A 23,930-nucleotide genomic window follows, 5' to 3' on the forward strand; every position below is an offset into this window, starting at 1 on the left:
TCACACCTCCTGCCAGGTGATTATACACCCCGTTCTTCTGGCATCTATCACCATAGATCACTTTGCCTGTTTTGGAATTACATATAGATAGAATTATATAGCATGTGCCTTTTTGTGCCTGGCTTCTATCATTCAACATTATGCTGCCTGATTCATCCGTTCTGTTGTGTATGTCAATGATTTGTACTTTTTCATTGTTGTGGACTATTTTATGGTGTGAATATACTATAATTTATTATCCAATTTACTGTTGATGGACATTTGTGTTGTTTTCAGTTGGGAGTTATTATGAAGAAAATCGCTATGAATATCCTAGTATAGCTCCTTTGGTGGACATAAGCTCTCCTTTCTGATGGGCATATAGCCAGGAATAGAATTGTTGGGTCATGAGATAAACATATGTTTTCTTCACTGATTTTGTGAAGCTACTGTGTCAAGCATCATTAAAAGTACTGCATGTCTATTACCTAATTTAATCCTCAAAATAATCTTTTAAAGTAGGCTGTCCTCATTTAGCAGATTAGTAAATTGAAGCAGAGCTAGGATGGAATGGAACTCACACTGAGGCCATCAGTCTGCAGGGCCCACAAGTCTTAGCATCTACACTGCTTGCCTCTTTTCTTAGACCCCTTTAGAAGCAGTCCCAGGGTGAAAGGAGCCAGTTCCTCCACTGAGCTGACCGCCCCCGTGAGCTGGGTCTCCCAAACTCCCTTACGGGCCCCATCATGGAGTTGGAGGCAGTAGGAGCCTTCCTTCGGCCCCTCCTCTAACCCAATCTGCATGCCACCTGCAGATGGGTGCACAGAGGGGCAGTAATGAGCATGCTCTAGGTGGCTATAGCCACGTTTCAACAGTTGTTCTCATTGGCTTTTGATTCCAAATGAGTAGGAAATGCTATTAGTTCAGGCCTCGCCTGCCGCGTGGCAAGGCCCTGGGATAGGAGTGCAGTGAAACGAGAAATTGTGGAGATAAAACTGGTGTGAAATCGAGGCCTTCTCACAAGGCTGGATGTGTCCGTGAGAAATGAAGTTACTTCTGAGAAAACGAGATTTAAAGAGATTCTGCAGAATGAGATTACACTTTAAAATTTCCTTATTAAATGGGATTGATGCTGAGGAAGGGCTGCTGGCTGGGTCTGTTTCGGATTCTATGACGCAGTTCCAAGCCCGGGTGGGTACAGGCACTTTGCGGGTAGTAGGGACCCAGGTTCCTGAAGGCCATCAACACCCTCTTCCCTGCCCCGCCCCCCCCCCCCCATACACACACACACATAGCAGCTGAAGTTAGTGTGACGCTGTGGGACTTTCTGGATAACTTCCAATGCTCCATATGAGTCCATGTTGGTGACAACTAGCGGCCCCACACTCTTCCGTGTCCTTGGGTGAGCGGTACTGAGAACAGGGCATGAAGCCTTTTGTTCACATCAGAGCTTGATTTTGAGCTATGTTTCACTTTTTGGAAATGTAGTTTTCCAAAAGGCAATAAAAGTGTATATGACTGCTTGTGCATATGTGTGTGTATTTATACAAGCACACTCAGCCTGTGTGTGCTTGGAGGCATGAGTATGTATTTTCTGCAGCTCACTGAATAGCTACTACATTTAGCACTGTGGTGGGTACTAGTGCAATCCACTCAGACATGGTCCCGCCTCTTGTGGCCCTAGTGTACGTGTGTGTCATTGCATGTATGTGCATTTGTGTGCTGCTGTGCATATTTGAGTGATCTCTTGTCATGCCCCCTGCCTGGTCCGTAGCACCTCAGAGCTTAGCAACACACAGGCTGGCAGCTAGCAGATGAGTTCAGAGCTTGGGCTCTGCAAACAGATTGTCAGGTTTCAAATTCCAACTTTGTCCCATACTAACTGTGCCCCCTACGGCAAGTCATAACCTTTCTTGTGCCTGTTTCCTTGTTGTTAAATAATAATAAAGGAATAACAATGGCACCTATCTCATAAGGCAGTTGTGATCCAAGTGCTTAGAAGTTGAGCATTGCTAATTGTGCCATCAGCTTTTTCTCCCTGCAGATAGCTCATAGCCCTGGGAACACACAGCCCAGGCTCCCTGCCTGCAGCAGAGGAGGGGAGGGACACATGATGAGAAAGGGAAGCCCCAGACTGTACTGGGAAGCTATGTTGTGCTGCATGGGCCCTGGTTTAGAACCAGTGCAAAGTCACAAGGAGAGATTATAAGAAATGCCAAGGCTACCCATGCCTGTGCTTCTAGGATTTGCTCCAGAGCAGCCAGAGGGACTTGCCCCAAGTTGTCACCCTCTGAGCTGCCCCAGCAACCCCTTCCCACTTGACTGGACACTATACAGCCTATCAGACAGATGGGGCTGACTTCTTCCTGCATCCACCCGTAGTGACCACTAGACTGTCCTTTGCTGGACTCTAGCTAGTGCCTATACAACTTTGACCACAGTGGCACATTCATATCAGTTTACTCTCATCAAAAAAGTGCCCATCACTATTTTGGGGACCTGAGATGGAGTTGTGACTAAGGTCATTCCTTCCCATGTGCTGAATGAGGTGGTGTGACACTGATCAGAGCTAACTTTTAACTGCCTGGTCCAGTTAGTCCTAAACACATGTATTAACTGCTTTACTCACCATGGTAACTCTATGAGATGAGTACTATTTTCACACTTATTTTATAACAAAGAAAACCAAGGGACAGAAGAATTAAAGTCATACAGTCAACAATGTCAAATAAACCCATATTGAAAGATATTTCAAAAACAACTGGTCTATATTCTTCAAAAATGTCAGTGTCTTGAAGCACAAAATCTTAGAAATTCGTCCAGATTTAAGTAGACTAAACTTGACAACTGAATGCAGTATGTGACCCAAAATTTTATCTTGCCACGAAAGATAGTATTTGAGAGCACTGGCAAAATCTGAAGGAGCCTGACCAGGCAATGGTGCAGAGCATCAGACTGGGACATGGAGGACCCAGGTTCGAAACCCCGAGGTCGCTGCCTTGAGTATGGGCTCATCCAGCTTGAGCACGGGCTCACCAGCTTGAGTGTTGGGTCACTAGCTTGAGCGTGGGATCATAGACATGACCCAAAGGTCACTGGCTTGAGCAACGGCTCACTCGCTTTGCTGTAGCCCCCTGGTCAAGGCACATACGAGAAAGCAATCAATGGACAACTAAGGTGCTGTATCAAAGAATTGATGCTTCTCATCTCTCTCCCTTCCTGTCTGTCTGTCCCTATCTATCCCTCTCTTTGACTCTCTCTCTGTCTCTGTCAAAAAAAAATCTGAAAAAAAAATCTGAAGGAAGTCTCTAGATTAGATAATAGTACTATGTCAATGATAATTTCTCAGTTCTAATAACTGTACTATGCTCTTGTAGGAGAATGTCCTTGCTTTATGGAAATAACATCAAAGTATTCAAGAATATAAGGGCTTAATCTCTCAAACCAACTCCCAAAGGAGTCAGGAAAAAAATATTATATATAGATAGATAAATAAGTAGATGAAAGTAAATATGATAAAAAATTTTGTATTTAGGAAATCTGGGTGAAGGAGATACAGGAATAATTTCTATTTTGTAACTCTTTTGAAAGTTTGAGATTATATCAAGATAAAAAGTTAAAGAAAACAAGTGACAGAGCGGGGGGGGGGGGGGGCAGGCGACCTGGAGAGCGTGTTACTAATACTGTCTGTTCCTGCTCATCAGGCCCCTCTGAGCGCCAAGCTCTGCGCTGTGGCTTCATATGGGTAACCGTATTCTGTCCTCGCCACAGTCTGTGTGGAAAGAGACTGCTATGCCCCCATTTCACAGAAAGGGGACGGGATTTGCTCCAGGCCCTCTAGCTGCTTGGGACAGTTCCCAGACTGAAAAGTAGACTTTTCTTTGAGTTCAAGGTCTGTGCTCTTTGCCTCAACCCCACTGTTGACTCTGGCCTCTGGGGGAAAGTGAGATGAGCAGGACAAGGCATTCTTTCTGGAGCAGTGGTGGAGTGAGGAACCTGGGACAGAAGCAAACAAGATCTATCTGCAGGATGGAGAGGATGTTATTCAGTGGTGGGATTCAGCCAGTTCGCAGCGGTTCGGCAGAACCAATACCTAATTTTTTGTTGAGTTCGGTGAGCCAGTTGTTAAAATGGCATTTGTAATCAGGGTTCTCTCTAAGGTGGGCACCTGGGCAGCTGCCCAGTGTGGAAATCACAAATCCTTACTCTTTTTTAATGTTTCTCTGCACAACAGCGTATTCTAAGCACCCGTAGTAATGTTCATTCCGTCCATAGGTGAAAAGAATTGCAAGTGAGAATGCCAATCAAGAAGCAATGTGGAGGCCCTGGCCAGTTGGCTCAGTGGTAGAGCGTTGGCCTGGCGTGCAGAGGTCCCGGGTTCGACTCCCGGCCAGGGCACACAGGAGAAGCGCCCATCTGCTTCTCCACCCCTCCCCCTTTCCTTCCTCTCTGTCTCTCTCTTCCCCTCCCACAGCCGAGGCTCCACTGGAGCAAAGATGGCCCGGGCGCTGGGGATGGCTCCTTGGCCTCTGCCCCAGGCGCTAGAGTGGCTCTGGTCGCAGCAGAGCGACGCCCCGGAGGGGCAGAGCATCGCCCCCTGGTGGGCGTGCCGGGTGGATCCCGGTCGGGCGCATGCGGGAGTCTGTCTGACTGTCTCTCCCCGTTTCCCGCTTCAGAAAAATACAGAAAAAAAAAAAAAAGAAGCAATATGGAAATACCTTAGATATCAGTTTTATTGTTTTTGTCAGGTATTATTTAATATTTTTTCATTAATATTTTAATGAAAATTTGAGATTATATCAAGATAAAAAGTTAAAGAAAACAAGTGACAGAGCAGGGGGGCAGGTGATGGTGGACTCCTGGCAGAAGCCACACGGCTTCTTACGAGTTCTCTGGGGCCCAGGAAGTAGAGGTCAGCACCCTAGAGCAGGGTGCCCAAGCCTTACCAAGAACCTGGGCACAGAGAGGAGGAGGGAGATCTGAGGAATCTCTCTTCTTTGCTCCTCCTGGACTCCCTGGGCCCTCTAGGTGCCAAGTCCCACCAGTGACAGAATTGCCGGCCAGGAGAGGGCAGATGCTCTTAGTGCTGAGATTCCTTCATCTTTTGGAGGTATAACTTTCTCATAGCATAATCTAGTTTTGTGTACCTCTTTTATTGTTCTTATTTAAGTATTAAATGCATGAAATGATAAACTACCCTCTGGTATATCGTTTCTTTATACTTAAAAAGGTCATTAGGGCAGAGAACCAGTTAAATTATTTGAATCCCACCACTGATCATGATGTTATTCCAGGATTCTGCAGGGAACAGATTCAATAGTGCTTGCTTAGCAGGGCGTGCTGGTGTGTGGGAGGGGCCTCATGCCTTGTGGGGTTGCCAATGGTGGCCACAGTGGCTGCAGGTAAGGGAGTCACAAGGCAGCCTGGAGTGACCTAGGACTGGGTAGGGTGGGCATTCTGAGTAGGAGATTGGTCCTTGGAGGAGCTCACTGGGAGGGGCAGGAGTGCTCCACAGCCATGCTATGGGCACTGGGGGGTAGAAGCAGGGGCTGACAGTCTTGGCAGTTTGGAGAAGTACACCTGCCAGATCTGAAAGGTAACGTGGCCTGGGACACGTGAGCAGGAATTGCTAAGGACTTGGGTCTGGCTGGCAGACCACCTGGGGAGTCCCTATGAAGGGGAGGGCTTCTCTTCCAGTTAAAGGGAGGGTGCAGAAAGAGCTGAATGACCTCTGGCAGTTCCTCCCAGTCACCTGGACTGTCTGGCTTTTTCCCAGATTAAAGTGCTGAGGGTAAGTGTCTGGCAGCTGGATGAGTCACACAGGGAGGCTGCCTCAGTCCTCGGTCAGCCCGCCCAGGGTAGAGGCAGTGTCGGGGGTTGGCCTGTTTCCCCACAGATGTCCCCTCTACACCCTGAGATTTGAGGGAGACCCACGGGCCGAGTGAACTGGTTTATTTTGCCAGGTCCCTTGTGTGTGTTCGAGCGTGTGTGGGCGTGTGCGGGCAGGCGCAAGCATCATCCATTCTAAAATATCAGTGTTTTCATGGGTGAGTTGTAATTACTGGGTAATGCTTTAAAACCTTTTCTGAAGGAGCGCAAACCTGTTTTTTTCTAAAGTCAGGAGTACATTAAAAGGATTACCATGTAGATTTGATTTTTAGATAACACTAAAATGGATCCCAAATGGACTTCAGCAAAAGGATGCTATCTCCTTAATGGAAAGTGCATGGCCTGAGGCTCAGCTCCCAGAGCCAGGCAGGGGAGGGAGAGAGGGAAGAGGTGTCTGCAGGCCCGACAGGCAGGCTGGGTGGGGGCTGGGGAGGCAGGGGAAGAAGGGAGAGTCGGGGCCCTCTGGGGAGCAGGAACCCATAGGTGCCCCCTCAGAGCCTCCTTACCTTTCCAGGAGTGTTCTCAAGTCTCCTGAACTAGCCCAGTGAGCGCAAACAGCATGGGGGCTCCAAAAAGAAGGGAGAGGTAAGTCAGATTTCTCCCAGGACCTTGGCCTTTCAGGCAGAGAAAGCTCAAGGGCCCCAGGTGCTCTGAGACCTCCTCTGCCAGGCTGGCCCTGGTGCTCCATGTTTCGGTGGACTCCTGGCAGAAGCCACACGGCTTCTTACGAGTTCTCTGGGGCCCAGGAAGTAGAGGTCAGCACCCTAGAGCAGGGTGCCCAAGCCTTACCAAGAACAGAACCTGGGCACAGAGAGGAGGAGAGAGATCTGAGGAAGCTCTTTTCTGTGCTCCTCCTGGCCTCCCTGGGCCCTCTAGGTGCCAAGTCCCACCAGTGACAGGATTGCTGCCCAGGGCTGTTGTTCATAGCCCTGCAGGCTCAGTGGCCAGACATTCTGTTCAGGATCCAAGCCAGAGGAAGATGGAGAGGGCAGGTGCTCTTAGTGCTGAGATTCCTCCATCTTTTTGAGGTATAACTGATGGGCAGGTGTATCCCCAGAGCTAGGTGGATGTGCCAGCCTCTCACCCCTCCCACCCCTAGGCCCACCCCACCTCCCACCCCCACCAGTGAGAGCACAAATGAAGAACCTTGACTACTAGGAGGGAGCCAGGCCTGCTGCCTTCCCGGTAAGCAGGGCAGATCAGCACTGGGGTCTGCACTAGAGGCCTGGCCTGAGATTTCCCAAATTGCTAGCTATGCTGGCTGCGTGCTCCCTTCACAGGCCCCAGAGAAAAATAATCCCGCCTTGGGACCTCCAGACCTTCCTAGCCCTCCCTCATTTGACCACATCCGGTTCCACCCTGTAGAGCAGGCCTTGAAAGGAGCCTTAGCTCTCAGGGGTGCCTGGTCCCCAGTTTGCTTCTATGGGCTCCTCAGAGCTGTGACGGGGCTGACCTCTGACAGAAGAGACAGAGTCGGAGGCAGGGGATCTGAGGAAGCATGTGGCTTTGCTCCTCCTGGCCTCCCTGGATGGACTCTGAGGACAGTCATCCTGAGCCCCGTCGCTCTCTAAGACCGATTACCCTTCCGAGCTACGTTAAGGAAATTAGGCAGCAAACTTCCCAGCTAACAGAGAACCCTGCAGAGACTGGAGCAGGGAGGAAGGAGAGAGCCCACAGCAGCCTCTGATACCTCCGCCCTGTCCTGTTGCTCCTGGGCTCTGGAGGGCCCCTGGGCCCAGGGCCCACCCCTCTCCTCGGAAGCCTGAGGAAGGGTCACACCAAGGAAGCAGCTCAGACTCTAGGCTGGGGGCCGTGGGTGGGGAGGAGGATGCCGGGGAGGGGACTGAGCCCAGAGCCCTGGGGAGTGGATGGGCCAAGAGGAAGGCAGTGTTCCGGAGCTGGGTGGAAAGCCAGAGAGGCAGGAAAGGGGAAGGCTTTTCCCTCCGGACTCCACACCTTGGTCAGGGAAAGAACACCCCCAACCCCACCACCTTCATGAGATTCCTACAGGCACCTGCACGCCCCCCAGATTGGAGCTCTGAGGCTCCCTGCTCTCCCCACCACACCCCCAATCCCACCACCTTCATGAGATTCCTACAGGCACCTGCACGCCCCCCAGATTGGAGCTCTGGGGCTCCCTGCTCTCCCCACCACACCCCCAACCCCACCACCTTCATGAGATTCCTACAGGCACCTGCACGCCCCCCAGGTTGGAGCTCTGAGGCTCACTGCTCTCCCCGCCACACCCCCAACCCCACCACCTTCATGAGATTCCTACAGGCACCTGCACGCCCCCCAGGTTGGAGCTCTGAGGCTCACTGCTCTCCCCGCCAAGCCTAGTCTTCACCACACTCAAGCCTCAGGGCTCTACGTGGATGTCCAGGCTTCCAGATGACACCCAACAGGCGTTCTCATCTCCTTCTCAACCATCCCACCCTGTGGTCACTCCTTGTGCCTGTGTGCAGGGGCTGTGAGTGTGCAGGGGCTGTGAGTGTGCAGGGGCTGTGAGTGTGCAGGGGCTGTGAGTGTGCAGGGGCTGTGAGTGTGCAGGGGCTGTGAGTGTGCAGGGGCTGTGAGTGTGCAGGGGCTGTGAGGAACCCACACGACTGCCTGATGGAAGGTCTGCCCCTCCCTCCAGTGAATGCCAGGCTTACATTCCAGCCCCTCATCCTTGGCACTTGTACACTGAGGGGCTCTGTGGGCCCTGGGAGGGGGTCAGTGTCTCAGAGATTCTTATCCTGGAGGGAAGAGCAAGGATGCAGAGGCGAGGAGCCTCCCCTCCCTCTGGCCAGGGCAGGTAGGAAGTCTGACTAAGCTGGGAGTAGTGCCGAGGAGCACCCTGACTCAGCCAGGCCCACTGCCTTGGCACCCACCTGCCAGGGGCACCAGAACTCCTCCTGGGACTGTCACAAGGGCAGCTTATTTTCTTCTTGATACCTCCATGGTTCTACATGAATAAACCAAGAGACTGTAGCCTGACATAAAAAGGATAAATGCACAAGCTGTGTGAGGACGTCTTGGGGTGGGTGGTAAAAAGATCTGGGAGTTCTAGTGGATCCCAAGCCCATTATGAGATTTCATCATTAGGGTGCAGAAAGAGCCAGTGGCATGGTGGCATGACGAGGGCTTCAGGTCTGCTGTGGATCAGACTGCAGGGGGTGGGGACGGCACGGGGTGCGACAACTGTGGTGGGCCAGGCTTTGGGGCCAGGCGTGTGCCCTGCAGCCGAGCAGAGGTGGGGCTCCCCATCGCTGCCTGGAGACTCTGGGTGGACCTTCATGGGGCAGGAGAGCAGCCCAAAGCACAGGACCCAAGGCCAGGGAGGAGATTGCTGGGGAGACAGTGAGGGCTCCCGGGAACCTCAGTCCTGCAGGAGGCGCAGCAGGGAGAAGCCGTGGGCTCTCATTCTCAGAGGGCACCGAGCTGCGGGGCCCGTCTGTGTCCATCTGTCTCTTGTCTGTCTGTCCGCAGGCGTGCCGATGCTGTCTGTCCAGCCCAAAGGGAAGCAGAAGGGCTGTGCCGGCTGCAACCGCAAGATCAAGGACCGCTACCTGCTGAAGGCCCTGGACAAGTACTGGCACGAGGACTGTCTCAAGTGTGCCTGCTGTGACTGCCGCCTGGGCGAGGTGGGCTCCACCCTCTACACCAAGGCCAACCTCATCCTGTGCCGCCGAGACTACCTGAGGTGGGCCGCCTCCCGCCGCTTGGCTTTTCGGCTCAGAAAGCCCCCACTCTGCAGGGCCCGGCCTGGCCCTGCCCTGGCTGTAGACCCAGCACCGCAGTGCACAACCTGAGTGTGCACTCATCTCAGACTGTCCTGCCCTGGCTGTAGACCCAGCACCGCAGTGCACAACCTGAGTGTGCACTCATCTCAGACTGTCCTGCCCTGGCTGTAGACCCAGCACCGCAGTGCACAACCTGAGTGTGCGCTCATCCCAGACTGTCCTGCCCTGGCTGTAGACCCAGCACCGCAGTGCACAACCTGAGTGTGCGCTCATCCCAGACTGTCCTGCCCTGGCTGTAGACCCAGCACCGCAGTGCACAACCTGAGTGTGCGCTCATCCCAGACTGTCCTGCCCTGGCTGTAGACCCAGCACCGCAGTGCACAACCTGAGTGTGCACTCATCCCGGACTGTCCTGCCCCTACCCCTGTCCTGCCCCCAGATGCGTGCTGTGGAACCACCCAGGGTAGGGCCATGCCCTCAACTCCCAGGACTCACTGGCCAGTACAGGTTCCGGGCAGGCATCTGTAACCATGGGCAACTGAGATGAGTTTCCCGAGGGCACCAACCTGTCCCTGCCCCTGCCCCTGCCTTTGTCAGGTGCTTCTCACCCACCTTGTCCCGCACCTGGGAGGGAATGCCTCCGAGGGGCTTCCAGGAGCAGGTGGGAAAGCTCTGACTGCTCTGAGTCTTCCTTCCCCCCTCTCCCCAGTGCCCAGATCCCCCCACCTTTCCAGGAGTGCCCTGGGATTAGATGTCCCAGTGCCTGGGGAACCCAGAAGGTAGCCAGACCCTGGGCCAACTGTCGATGTTGAAGCTGAAAGACCTGGGTTTGAGCCAGCCCTGAACCTCAGTTTACCACTCTGTGAACTGGTGAAAAGAATAACTCTTTTTGCTTTGTATTCATCAGAGCTCTAATCCACCCTCGCCCACAGCCTGCCTCCCCCCATTAACCCTCCCGTAGGCCATGTATGACATCAGCAAGGCTGGAAGAAGGCCACAGAGCAAGGGCCTTGGCTGAGACCCAGCATCTGCATTTGGCTCTCACTCAGGCTGCTGGGTGGTGGCTGGGCCTTGCGGGGAAGAAAGGCCCATCTCATTAATTAATAGGTCGGGGCAAGGGATTCTTGGGGCACCCTCTGCTCAGGTGTGGGCATGTTGTGGGGTGGGCTTATCAACAAAGGCTCCCCTGCCTCTCTGAAGAGCCTACCCTGCCTTTTGCAGGGTTTTTATTTTTAATTTTTTTTTTTATGGTGCAATAAAGTAGGACCTGTGACTCAGTGCTCCTGGCTGAGGCTGGAAGAGAGAGGCCAAGGCCAGAGGAGAGGCTAAGGAAGGGTTACTCCTGGGGACTCACCCCTCGATGACCTGGAGAGGGTGCCTTCGTCGGGAGGCTTAGGGTATCGCTGGGCTGCTGACCCTGCCAGGCTGAGAGGAGGTAGCAGACCATCTGATGAGTCCACAGGGCCTAGAGAGGGTGGACCACAGGGCAGGGTGGGTTTGTCAACAGAGCCGAGGCACCCACCAGCATTCTGGGCCCTGCCAGCTACTGGAACCTGAAGGTATTTTCCTGGGTTCTGGCAGAGGCCAAGGAATGACTTTGGGGCAGGTATGCCAGTGGGCCAGATTGGGGGTGAGGCTTCCTTGAGCTTCTCAGCCCCAGAAAATGGCTCTCTAGAGGCTGCCCCCTCTGCAGCCTGCTCATTGGACTGGTGGCAAGAATGGCCCCTCTTGGCAGGCGGATACTGTGGCTCAGCCTTTGTCTGCCTTCATCAGAGCCTGATGAATAATGGAGCCAAGCTCGTCTGCAGGCGCCTGAGCTCAAACTGGACAAATCAGGGATTAGAGGGGCCTCCCGCCTGCCTCTTAGCCCCCTTACCTCACTTGGGGCTTTCTCTGCCAGTGTGCAAAAAAAAAAAAAGCTAGGAGGAGGAGCCTGGCTGGCTCAGACCATTGAGACATCCAGCCCAGGAGTGGCCTTCATGGGGAGAGCATGAGGTCCCTGTTCCTAGCACTTTGCAACCAGCAGCTAAGAGAAGGGTTATCTGCCTCAGAGAGACATTGTGCCAGAAATCCTTAGAACTTCCTTTTGACATCAGTCCTGTTGGAGAAACATATTTGAACAGGACCATCTAGTCCAGCATCCCCATTTTAAAGAAGGATGAACTGAGGTCCGGAAAGGAAAATGGGACTTAGGCAAGTCACATAGTTGAGTTGGTAGCTGAAAAAGACCTCTTCGTAGGGTTGTCGTCAAGACTAAATGAGACCTTAGGACAGTGCCTGGTACACAGTAAACACCATGTAGGTGTTTACTCCATGAACTGTGACTGAGAGTTTACGAAGTTTTCACAAGCCTGTGAAGGTTGTATTGCGGTCCCTGTCCTACCGTTGAAATAGGGAGGGTGAGAGACTCTGTGCCTTGCCGAGAACACGCAGCCCAGGATTGGCCAGCTGCCTCTAAATCCTGGCTTGTGTGAATCTGCAGCCGGCTCAAGGTCCAGCCCAGAATTCTGGCGGCCCCAGGGGCTCGAGGGACTCCAGTGGGAACCTGGGAGGAGGCCTTGTCCACCCAGCCCAGGGATGGGCAGTGGCAGCCAGCTCCTGAGCCCCTACACACACACCCCTCCCTGGGTTGACGTGCCAATTTCTCTGACACCTGATGGTTTGGTAAAATTTAGGGAGACAGGAGGGGTCGTGGGTGGAGGCGATGCCCCTGCCACCCTCTCTCAGGCTCCCTGGCTGGCTCCTGAGCCCTCTGCACCCTTCCCTGCAGGCTCTTTGGCACAACGGGAAACTGCGCTGCCTGCAGCAAGCTGATCCCAGCCTTCGAGATGGTGATGCGGGCCCGGGACAACGTGTATCACCTCGACTGCTTCGCCTGCCAGCTGTGCAACCAGAGGTGAGGGCTAGACTGGCAGCAGAACCAACATACTGCTCGGCTCCAGCCAACTCCCCTGTGGCAGACCAGAAGTACTGTGGAGTCCTGCATGTAGCACGTGGCTGCATGTGCATGCTGTCCTGAACACCTGTGTACACGTGTTTGTTTTGTGTGTACCTAAACCCTGTAGTCTAGTGTGCGTGCTCCAATACTATGTGTACATGTTTGTGGGGCACAGCTCTGTGTGAATGTAATGGATGGAAGCATGCATGAGCTTTCTGTGTAGGCACAGTGTCATGCGTACATGTGTTTTTACATGTCCATGTTCAGAGTGTGTGCACATGATAGAATGTGTACATGTTTCAAGGTGTCCATATAGAAATGTATGTACGTGTATGCTCTGTGTGCATAGTAAGTAGGCATGTGCAGGAAAAGATCTATTTTAAATGTGCATATACAAGGGTTCTGTATGGGTGCCCTGCGCCCTTGTGTGTGTGCTCTGTGCATGTATGTGCTAGTGAGAAGGGGCTCCCAGGCCTGGAAGGCAAAATCCCTTTAGGAAACAGCATCTCGTTGCTGACCTCTCTCCTGAGATTATTCTGGTTCCAGCCCAGCCTCCTTTCTGGTTTTTGGCCCCTGATCAGTTCCCCAGCCCTGTGGGACGCCCCAGGGACACGTGTAGCCAGAGCCCTCCTGGCTGGGAGCCTCACCTCCCAAGGCAAGTCCTTTTCTCAGGAGCCTGCATATCAGGAAGGAGCTTATACAAATAATTCCCAGAGGACATGGTCCAGAGAGACCTGCGAAGAACACTGGTCTGTCTGGGGCTCTGGCCAGACCCACTGCTCCGTGAAGTTAGAGTGCCACCTGGTGGTTGGACATGGATCTGAGGGGACTAGGCCTGTGACCCTGGGGTCCCACTAAAGGCTCTGCCACTCTGGGGACATCTGTGAGGGAAGGACCGAATCCTCAAGTACTTCAGGAAGATTGGGTGGAGGGAGGGCAAAGCAGGGCCTTCTTTGTTAAGTGGGAAAATGGTGGGACAGTCACCTCTTCCTGAAAGGATGCTCCAAGAAACCCACAGATTCCGTTGAGAGGAAGTCCCCTTCACTGAGACATCCTCTTAAGTTGAGGAGGAGACAGGAGGATGGAAAAATCTACCATTAATTCTTTCTTCCTTTCATCTCTACTTCTTTCTTCTCTGGATCTTTCCTATTGTTTTTTTTTTTTTCCTTCTCTCTCTTTCTCTCTCTCTGGGATAGGGGTAGGTTATTCCTGCATTACCCCACTAACCCCATGTGGAAGGCCTGTGGTCCTGGCTGTCCTATACCCTAGGCTGCAGGGCCTGGCAGAGGGTTGGGCTGATACAGGGACTTTTGGGGATCCCCTCTGGAAAGTTCAAGAAGCAAGCCCCCCCCCCAGGACCTCATATCCTACATGTCCACCTGTCAGCCAGGCCGGGCACTGTCTGGAGCCCCCACCACCCACTGGGACCCCTCCATGTCCTCTCTCTCCTGCTTGGATTTTCCAGATTTTGTGTGGGAGACAAATTCTTCCTGAAGAACAACATGATCTTGTGTCAGATGGACTATGAGGAGGGGCAGCTCAATGGCACCTTTGACTCACAGGTTCAGTAATGCCCCGCGCCTGGCCTCCAGGCCCATCTGTCTGTCCGCCCGCCTGTCCACCCGCCTGGCCGGCCAGCCACTCTCCTGCCATTAGAACTCCTCCGTTTTCCGTGGGAGGAACGGCCCTCCCTCCGCCGCTGCCCGTCTGTGTGTGACCCCTCCTGGGGCCAGGCTGGGCTTGTACAGTCTGTCTTCTGTATATAAATGGGAACATTTATTTTATGAGAAATGTAATGCGATTTTATTACTGGCGTGGATTAAACTTATAAATGTTTCCGGGGAGGTTATTTTGCGTTGATCACATGACTGACACAGACCTGGGCTCCGCCCCTCTCCTTGGGAGTGGGCAGGCCCTCCCCTTGGACGTTGGGGGCTGGAGGGACACTGTGGAGCAAGGCATGGGGCTCTCTGGGTGGGCTGTCGGTGGAGGAAGCTGGAGGGAAGGGGACAACCCCAGCACTCCGGAGCCAGAGATGGGCATTGGGGTGCACTTTCCTTCCCCTAGTAGAGCGTATACCCTGATTCTGAGAAGGCCCCCCAAGATGAAGAGAGGCAAGATGAAAGCCTCCCTTCCCTGGGTTCCTGTTATATCCAATCACTGAGACGTCCTCTGTCTGCCCAGACAGTTACCTAGCTCTGACCTCCTCCACGGTAGGACCCCAAATCCTGCAAATCCTGAGCTCCCTACCACGGGAGTACCATCCTGAAACCGCTCTTTGCTTTCAGGATAATGGACAGCATTTGCTCTCTCCTCCCTGCAGTTTGAGCCTGACCTGGGGCCCAGCTTTCTGCTTTGTTGGGCGACTTAGAACAATCCTGTTCCCCTGTCACTCAGCCCAGGAGGCTGGAAGCTTGCTTTCATTCATTCAATCAGCAAACCTTAATCCACTCTGTCTCGGCCCCACGCTGTAAGCACCAGACCCAAGGATGAATCATGAATCGGACACAGTCCGTGCCCTTGAAGAGGAGAGAGACATCCAGGAGAACAAACAGAGCATGTCGTGGTGAGGAAGAACCCTGCCCGGAGCGGGCCAGGTCCCTCCAGTGGACACAGGACCACTTGTGACGACTCTGGAGAGTCGGAGACAGAACAGCCAGTGGACGCACAGTCAGATCCAGGTGCTGGCATGCAGGACAGATGGACAGACAGTAGATGGGTGCATAGGCAGAAATAGGCAGGGACAGACCAGAAGATAGCCAGGGAGGCAGACACCCAGCATGTTTTCTGTCCATTGGCTGAGCCAGGCTGACCCAGAGCAACGGGAGTGATGCCTAGTCTTGGCTGCAGCCACAGCACCAAGCACAGGGCCTAGAACTAAAAAAAGAGGGGGGAGGCTCCTTGGGTCCAAAGCTTGGACAGGCCCCCCCCTACCATCAGGCCTCTTGCTTCTTCATCCCCAGGGACTGTTTTCATCCTGGCCACAAAACAGCGCCTGGAGCTGATGAAGCCAGCCCCCTGCTTCAAGCTCCGCCTGATCCTGGGCAGGGAACTGGCTGCTTGGGGGTGGGGGGCTGGGACCTCATGTCACCCTGTCCCCTGGCCTGCTCCTTCCTTCTGAGTGAAGTGGGAGGGTGGCTGGGCTCTATGGGCGCTTGGAAGAGGCTGGGCCTCTCAGTCTCTCCGTTTTGGTTGGGTGGTCTGTGGCCTAATCCATGGGAAGGGATCGGTAGGTCCAATGATCTGGGGTAGGAGTTCTCAACTTTGGGGCCTCCCCTTCCCATGAAGGAACTGTATCCGTGTGTGTGAGAGAGGAAAGAGGCAGTGAGCCCGTTGGCCTGGCTGCTGTGGCTATTTTTGTGTGATGTGAGTCTGATGAAAACCGGGAGCTGTCTGTACGTATATGAGATTGCAAATGAGTTTGAGGGCTGGAGTCCGTAATGACTTTTCCTTGCTCAACATGAAAAGGCAAGTTCTTTTCCTGGATTGTAGCAGAGCCCCCAAGTCCAGACCCTTAGGTCTTGGATGGCCATGCCTACCCCAAGGTTCCTGACTACTAACTACAGAGTTAGCTGCAGATAAAGTAGTAACACAAGTTAATTACATGGTTATGGAGAGATAACAGAGCCACCCGAATGCAGTTTCTGAGCAATTACAATTGTTTCCAACAGAGTTACCATATTGCAGCCATGAAATAACGTGTCATTTTGTAGTAATTATGTAATTAACTTGTCTCACCACTCTGGGTTGCACAACAGTTAATTCACTCACAACGAGATAGACTCAAAGTCAGGCAGCCAGGCTTTGAAAGCCCCCAAGAGGAGAACTGGCCTTTGAAAAGGACCCCAGCCCTACTCTGTCCGCCTTAGGGCTTCCTGGGGGGTCTCAGCTCAACACAGCCCAGAGCGTGCCAGGTCCAGCATCATGGTCCCACTTACCGCTGTTTCATCGTCCTCATCCCAGAAATGGGGACGGTCTATGTCCCAGGGCGGCCACGAGGCCGAGAGCTACACTGTAAGGTGCTGTGCCGACATGAGCAGGGGTCACCATCCTGACGTCCTAAGTAGAAGACCCTTCAGCCAGGAAGCCTCATAGCAGTCCAGAGCTGTCCCCAACAAGGGCCCATGCAGGCCTTGCCTGTGCAGGTATAGAGCCACCAGGGGGGAGGCCAAGCTCTCTCTGTATGTAGCCGGGTAACTGCAGTAGAGTTGGAATGGTTACTGGAGGCCTGGGGCTGTACACCTGGAAGCTTTACAACCCCCAGGGGGGACCCCGGAAAAGCCTACTCCCTGCCCCCAGCCTCTGCATAGGAGAAATTTGGTTAACTATAGGACATGAACAGTCCTGGCCTGCAGACCACCAGAGGATTGGGGTACAGGGGAGCAAGAGAGCACTGCATAGGAATGATTAGAGGCTGCAACAGCTCTATCCCCAGTCTGGGGTGTGTGGGTGGTGGGCATGTGGACGAGCCTTGTCCTGTAGCTGTACACAGTTCCGTTTCTCCACAACCAGCCCATGGAACCCTATCTCCCCTCCTACCTCCCTTGAGGACCTGATGTCAGAGATGCCCTAACTGGAGGTCTGAGACCCATGGAATATGATACCTGTTTATGCCCCCACTCCATGGACTGAAGCTGGACCGCATAGTCTGTGCTTGGAAAGAAGTTTGATTCTAATCTTGCTGCTGCTGCAGGGCCCAGTGTGAAATCTCACATGGGTCCTCTCTTCTCCTGGGCCCAGTCCCAGAAACCAGGCCCTACACACAGGGGCTATGGACAAAACCCACATGAAATTCTCACCTGGGAAATCTCACCTGTACATGGAGACAACTGCTCTTTCTCTTCGGGGTGTCCGAGGTAGCTACGGCCAGGCTAACTGAACCTGGGGCTGAGTGGTCCCGAGCCCCACCCATCTGGGAACGCCGCCACCAAGTGAGGGCGGGTTCAGGAAAGATGCTTCAGACTCTGTGACTGCATCACCCTGGGTGAAAATTTCCCTGAGAGAATGCTGTCAGTCTGTCAATTGTTATTTAGCTATGTATTACCTCTAAAACTATAATTGCCTAAAAATGAAGGGGTAAAAATAGGCTGACATGAAGATGAGTTGATCCAGGAAAAATCCAAAAAAAAAGAACTTGGACAAGCCTTGTTTATCATGAGAAAATAATCCGATAAACCAAACACATACATGCATGCGTGTGCGCACATGCGCTAGCCAAAACCCAGAAAGGAGCTCATCAGAACCTCATCTCTGCCCCTGGACCCTGGGGCAGATTTTCATGCCACCTTATCCCAGCAAGGGTGGGAGCCTCCTGTCCCCTCCCCCAGACATGAGGTGGAGGGTGTCACAGGTCTCTCGGACTCGTGGTACCTCCAGGGTGGACTGTTTTTGAGCTCTCTCCAGTTGGTGCCTTTTTTGTTACCCTGTAACAGCCCCTCCGACCATGAGTCTGCCCCATCTTAGCGCCACCCTGCCCCTGCCACCATGTTGACCCCTACCCTAGGCCCCAGGGGTCTTCAGCACTCACCATGCCCCTCAGAGCGGGGTCCCGTGCTCCCATTGTAAGTTTCCTCCCTCTCACCCTCTCACCACCTGCACCCTCTTCTTGGAGCTGGGAACATCCTTGCTGGGCTCCTTGCACCTGGATTAGACCTTCATGACCCTCTCTAGGGGCTCGGGGCCACATCTAGTAAGGGGAACGCCATTTCTGCTCAGAGTATCCGTCAGGGGTATGGGGCAGAGAGGCAAGAGGTCCTTTACTGTGAAACTGCTGTAGGCACCGCCTGGGCCCTGATTCTCTGAGCTTACATTCTCTGAGCCCAAGAGAAACAGCCTAGTGCCCAGACTAGTCCACTGACGTTGGGTTTTGTACAGCATGTGGCCTTTCCAAGGAAACGGTGAGCCCTCAGGGGCTCAGGAGCCTTTGGTTGCCGGTGGCACCTGGGGTGGGGTCTACACTTCCTTGACCCCCTGCCTTCTCCAGGGGCACAAGCAGGTTCCAGAGAGGAGCGGTGCAGGGGTTGCTGCTGTCGCCTGATTTGGGACCCTTGCCTCCTGAGTCTGCTCTGTGACCACAGCGGGAGCCCTGCTGAGCCTGGGGTTTCCTACAGTTCTCGCAAGTGCAGCTTTGTCTTGCAGAGTCTGACGGTGATAAGGGGCTGAGCAGTTCCTGGGCCTAACCTCCTATTTTAATGGGTCTTCCTGCATAATACCCCCTGGAGAATGATGGGAGTTCTCCCACAGGGGGTCCCGAGGGCTTCTCAGAATGACCCAGTGTTCCCTTCTCCTGCCTCCCTCCCCCTCTGCTAGCACAGAGCAGGAATCAGAGATGGTGCACTTACTGAGATAAAGAGACAGGAGAGATGAGACAGAATAAGAGAGCGGGGAAAGAGAGGAAAGGAGAGAGAGAGAGGACATGGAGGAGAAGGGTCAGAGAGAAGGAGAGAGAAAGACAGATGGAAAGAGATAAGAGAGGGCAAAAGGATTGGGAAGAATCTTTTGGCTTCAGGGAAGGTGTGGGGTAAGAGCAGCAGTGGCAGCAAAGGGCAGGGTGACATGGTGTGGCGTGGAGCCCGGGACCCAGACGACATGGGCTCGGATCATAGCTCCTCCTCTGGGCAGCTGCACAGATGAGGAGTGTCCTGATCATTACAGGGGGGGTGTTGTTAGTACCTGCTTCTCGGGGCTGCCCAGCATACCTGAGGAGTGATCACGTGTACAGCACTTATGCATGAATTCTCTGGTTCATGGCAAACACAGAACATATAGTTGCTGCTGGAACATTCACTTTGTACACCAGCATTGGGTCTGCTGGTTCTGAGGCCTGGGCCCGTCCCACAGGAGGCCTGGGCTTCCCACGGCAGCCTCATGCCTCACAGCCCCCAGGCTGTCCCTGGGCATTGGTGTCTGCTGTCTGGGCACCATCCCCAGGCACCCGTGGGGGACAAACTAAGTGGGCCTTCATAAATAAAAACACGTCTAACCTGTTTGAGGCTTTTCATAACTCTACTAAAAAGGGGGGCTGTTGGCCGGTTTGCTCAGTGGTAGAGCGTTGGCCTGGCGTGCAGAAGTCCAGGGTTCGATTCCCGGCCAGGGCACATAGGAGAAGCACCCATCTGCTTCTCCACCCCTCCCCCCCTCCTTCATCTCTGTCTCTCTCTTTCCCTCCCGCAGCCAAGACTCCACTGGAGCAAAGATGGCCCGGGCGCTGGGGATGGCTCCTCGGCCTCTGCCCCAGGCGCTAGAGTGGCTTTGGTCGCAACAGAGCGATGCCCCGGAGGGGCAGAGCATCGCCCCCTGGTGGGCAGAGCGTCGCCCCCTGGTGGGCGTGCCGGGTGGATCCCGGTCAGGCGCATGCGGGAGTCTGTCTGACTGTCTTTCTCCGTTTCCGGCTTCAGAAAAATACAGAAAAAAAGGGGGGGGGCTGTTTCTATTGTCCTCATTGCCGAAGGGGCTCTTGTTCTCATCCTCCCCATTTTGCAGTTGAAGAACAGAGGCTCAAAGACCTGTTCTAGTAAGTAATATAACCTGACTCCAGATTCCATGCAGGTAATTTGCATGTGGAACTGGCACATAAACACAACCCCACAGTGGAAGAATCTCGTAGATTTTACCCATGACAAAGCCCGTGTTTCTCTCTACAACCCATCCCCCAGTGAGGGCGTGGTCCTTGGGTGTGGAAGGCCCTTGGGCACTTCTGTCCCTTGTTGCACATCCTAACCGAGCCTGTCGCTGAGTGCTGGGTGGCCTGTGCTGGGTGCTGGGTGGGATTACAGATTATGTAGTCAGGGGCAGACCTGGATGGAGCAGTGGTCCAACCCCCGGGGGCTCTTCCAGTCCCTGGGCTGGAGCTTTCCCAGTGAGACAGGCCCCAGTGCCACACCATTCAGGCAGTCAGGAAGCCAGCTTGCCAGTTAGCTGGCCAAGATGAGCCAGGTCCTGCCCATGCCAAGCTGATACTGGCTGCTGAGGAATGAGAACACCAGTGGGTGAGGCAAACAGGGTCCTTCTCCATGTGGAGTTTACAGCGTGGTGGGGGAGACAGATAGTAAACTAATAAGCAGACCAATAACAAGCTACAGCTAGCGCTGAGGGCTGGGAAGAAGCCTACTTTAGACAGAGTGGGAAGGAATGATCTTTTCTTGCCCACCCTTAGAAACCATCTTCATCAATGTGCTCACTCTGGGGAAATTGAGACCCAAAGAGGGAGTGATGGCCAGGGTACACTGGAGCCCTCAGCCTGGCCCAGGGCTCTGTCCTCCGCATCCTGAGACCTCAGCCAGCCGGGAGCCTGCTCGGGCACAGTGCACGGAGAGAAAGCGCTGCTCACCCGATTCCAGCTCAGTGCTGCTTTTTTTTGTTTGTTTCCAGGTTAATAAATATTATTCCTTAAAATACTGCAAAATTGGGCTTGGGTTCTTGGCTGCCATCACCGGTCTCCCTGCCCCACGAGCCACGAACTTGGGGCACAGTTGGCTGGATCCACGGCTTCTAGGGATTCTAGCCTGATTGTCCTGAACTCTTGGAATCACTGCCCTCCACAGAGGGCGCACCGAGAAAGTAGGTTTCTCTGCAGACTCTGCATGACCAGTTTTCTAGGAAAAAGAGGAGTTGCTATAAAAGCAGGCACTGGCGATGCCCAGAGGGCCATGAGCTGTGGAGGCTGGCATGACAAGCCTTCCTCTTCCTTTTCTCCAGACCTTCAGCCCGGATGGTCTGTTCTGAGGGAGCAGGAGCTCTGGGGTGAGGCTAAAGCCTCATAGGACATTCCTGACCAAGGAAGGTGGGTTGCTCTTGACGGTGCATCGCAGTGTAGGGGCTCCTGTCTGCTGCCAACAGCATGCTCTGTAGGCGCCCCCTGTAACGTAAAGAAGGGTTGTTTTGTCTGGCTCCTGCCCTCCCTCCCCACCTCCACTTCATCATGGGCTTTCATGCAGGGCTGTGGATTCCAGAATCTGGCCCATGGCAGAGCCCCTGGCCCCTGGCAGGTTGGGGAGGCCACCATCCACCTCTAGCCTGAAGGAGTAAGGGGACTTTGCACAAGGTAGAGTTGGGGTGGGCAGCGGTTCGGTGGGACTCAGGAGACCCTGGACTGTCTTGTCCAAGTTCACAGGCTGGGTACCTCACAGCCTGGGGCCCAGTTGACCCAGGCCTGTCCACACCCTTGTCCCCTATACCTGCCTCCTTATTTAGGGCCTATTTGGAAGCTAATCCCTGTGTATATTAAAGTGACCCCTTCTCCTGCCCCTCTGCTTTCATTAGAGACAAGGGAGTTAATTACCAGACCCTCTGAGGCTTCACTACAGGCCATTTGAGAACTGTCACAGCCCTTAAAATGATTTAAAAATCCCATTTTCCTGCAGTGGAATGGGCCTCCCGTCCCTCTTTGTTAAGGCTAATTACCACCACTTTCTGTCTGAAGAGGGACCCTGCTCCTAGTCCTCCCACCACTCTACTGCAGGCAGTGGCTCCTCACAGGAGCTTTTCCAGGCAGTGGAAGCCTCAGGGCTCGTCCCCCTTCAGGGAGATGTCGCAGTGAGTTCAGGAAGGCTGGCAGGCTAACACTAAGAATGGGTGCTGAGAAGGAGTGAGAAGAGGAATCCCCATCCTGAATGGTGGCTGCTAACCCCTCTGGGGCCTCAGAGCTGCCAAACTTTCCTGCCCAGACTCCAGGCTTGAACACACACACCCTGCAGGAGGGGGACCAGACCCGGGCTGCAGAAGGCTCTGGAGCTATCCGTGGTCCTGACATTTTCTAGCCCCGGAGCTTTGGCTAGCGATCAAGTGCCTAGTGTGGAAGGGGTGGCAGAAAGCACCTCCAAGTATTATGATGCGACCTTTGCCTGGAAAACTGGAGCTCGCTGCCTCCGGGTGCAGCTTGATGCTGTGAAAGGAGGCCCCTGCTCAGGCCCCTCTGACTCTGGGAAATGATGCCAACACTGCCCTTCATTGTGACCACTGTGACCCTTCCCTTGTGTCTCCTGTCAGGAACCCACACGGTGGGAAAACCAAAGAAACCAAACTATCTAAAATGGGGCAATCTTAATTTCAGCATATATGTATGTTTGTTCTATTTCAAAAGAGTTTATTTTGCACTTTAAATACTACATTTATTTTAAATCACAGAGGGGACGCCTTGATATTATTTTTTTAAAGCTTAAATGTAAGGCCTCAACTTGGGCTACTGACTCCATCTTGCTCTGTTCCCATCTAGTCCTTAGGGAATTTGCTACATAATCCATGAGGTCTCTCTCTCACCCACATTCTGGGAGCCCTTGAGACATTTGACGTATGCTCTCTTCCCAGCCCCACCAGTAGTAGATGCCTATGGTTTAGCTCATAACCAGGCCCGGTTAGAGTGGGAATATAAAAGTGGCATGATCTATCCTGGGTGGGACCCCACTGCATCTGCAGGGGAGCCTGGGGCCCTCCTCAGTCTACGTAGGGCTCAGACTTGACCTTCCACTGCTGGCTTTGTCTCCGGTGACCCATACCACCAGCAGCACATTGGAAGCATCATATTCCTAGTTCCCCTTCCTACACCCTCCCAGTCCTGTACGCCTTTCAGGTTTTGCTTTCTGATTTGTTCAGGGAGGCAGGCAAGGATAAAAACCTCATGCAGAAGACGGGGCACAGATTCCGGAATCCCACAGGAGATGTAGGTTCGAGGCTCCTGACCCCAACAGGGTGGCGACCAGACCCCACTACTCTTGTGGTTGCCTTTATTCCCTCAGGGAATGCTCACATTTCCACCTGCCCCCACTGCTCACCAGCAGCCCTGCCCTTTAGTCCAGCAAGATAATGCCTTTGGGCCTGAAAAAGAACTTTGGAGGGAAGATATCCAGGACCCTCTTTCCCCATGGGTGGTCTGTTCTCTTGAGGGGAGGCCTGACAGGTATAGGGAGAAGTCTGGAATCTTGACTACAAGAAACGGAAAAGGGAGCATTGGGAAATGGGATGGGTTTGAAGTTGAGGTGGGGGACAAGAAGTGGGAAGGGGCTGAGCAGGAGAGCTTCAGCCTCTATGTAGGAGGCAACAGAGAGCTGTCACTGAGCAGGTTGTGACACACAAGTCCCTGAGCAGGAGGTGACACACCAGCAGGACACACAGGTCTTCTGTTCCCTAAGTCACAAATCCATGGATATGTCCTTTCCTGCACACAGAGAAACTCACTGAGCAACACTTACGAAAGCTCTGCTTAGGAAGGGCAGAGCAACAGCCTGCAGTGGAGTAGGAGGACCCAGGGAGAGGGGTTTGCGTGGGCTGGGTTGGGGCCCACCCAGCGGAATGGGCTTGTCTGTGCGGGTTCTAGGATTTATCTGGGTGGAGACATAGACAAAGAACATGGCAGGCTGAGATGAAAGCAAGCGGGAAAAGCCTATATGTGGGACTGGGCTTGG

General features: G+C 53.5%; 1 protein-coding gene across 3 annotated transcripts in view; it reads left to right on the forward strand.

Moving 5' to 3' along the window:
• The window catches only part of LMO1 (LIM domain only 1), a 55,112-nt gene extending 40,745 nt beyond the window's left edge, over positions 1-14,367 (forward strand). For all 3 annotated transcript variants that reach the window (XM_066360575.1, XM_066360573.1, XM_066360574.1), the window contains 3 exons: positions 9,340-9,553; positions 12,364-12,489; positions 13,997-14,367. In XM_066360575.1, the coding sequence (XP_066216672.1) occupies positions 9,348-9,553; positions 12,364-12,489; positions 13,997-14,102 (438 nt within the window). In that variant the 5' untranslated portion in view covers positions 9,340-9,347 and the 3' untranslated portion in view covers positions 14,103-14,367. The remainder of the gene's footprint in view (positions 1-9,339; positions 9,554-12,363; positions 12,490-13,996) is intronic.
• The last annotated feature ends 9,563 nt before the right edge of the window (positions 14,368-23,930 follow it).

The sequence above is a fragment of the Saccopteryx leptura genome, chromosome 1, assembly GCF_036850995.1.
Source record: "Saccopteryx leptura isolate mSacLep1 chromosome 1, mSacLep1_pri_phased_curated, whole genome shotgun sequence".
NCBI classification, from domain to species: Eukaryota; Metazoa; Chordata; class Mammalia; order Chiroptera; family Emballonuridae; genus Saccopteryx; species Saccopteryx leptura.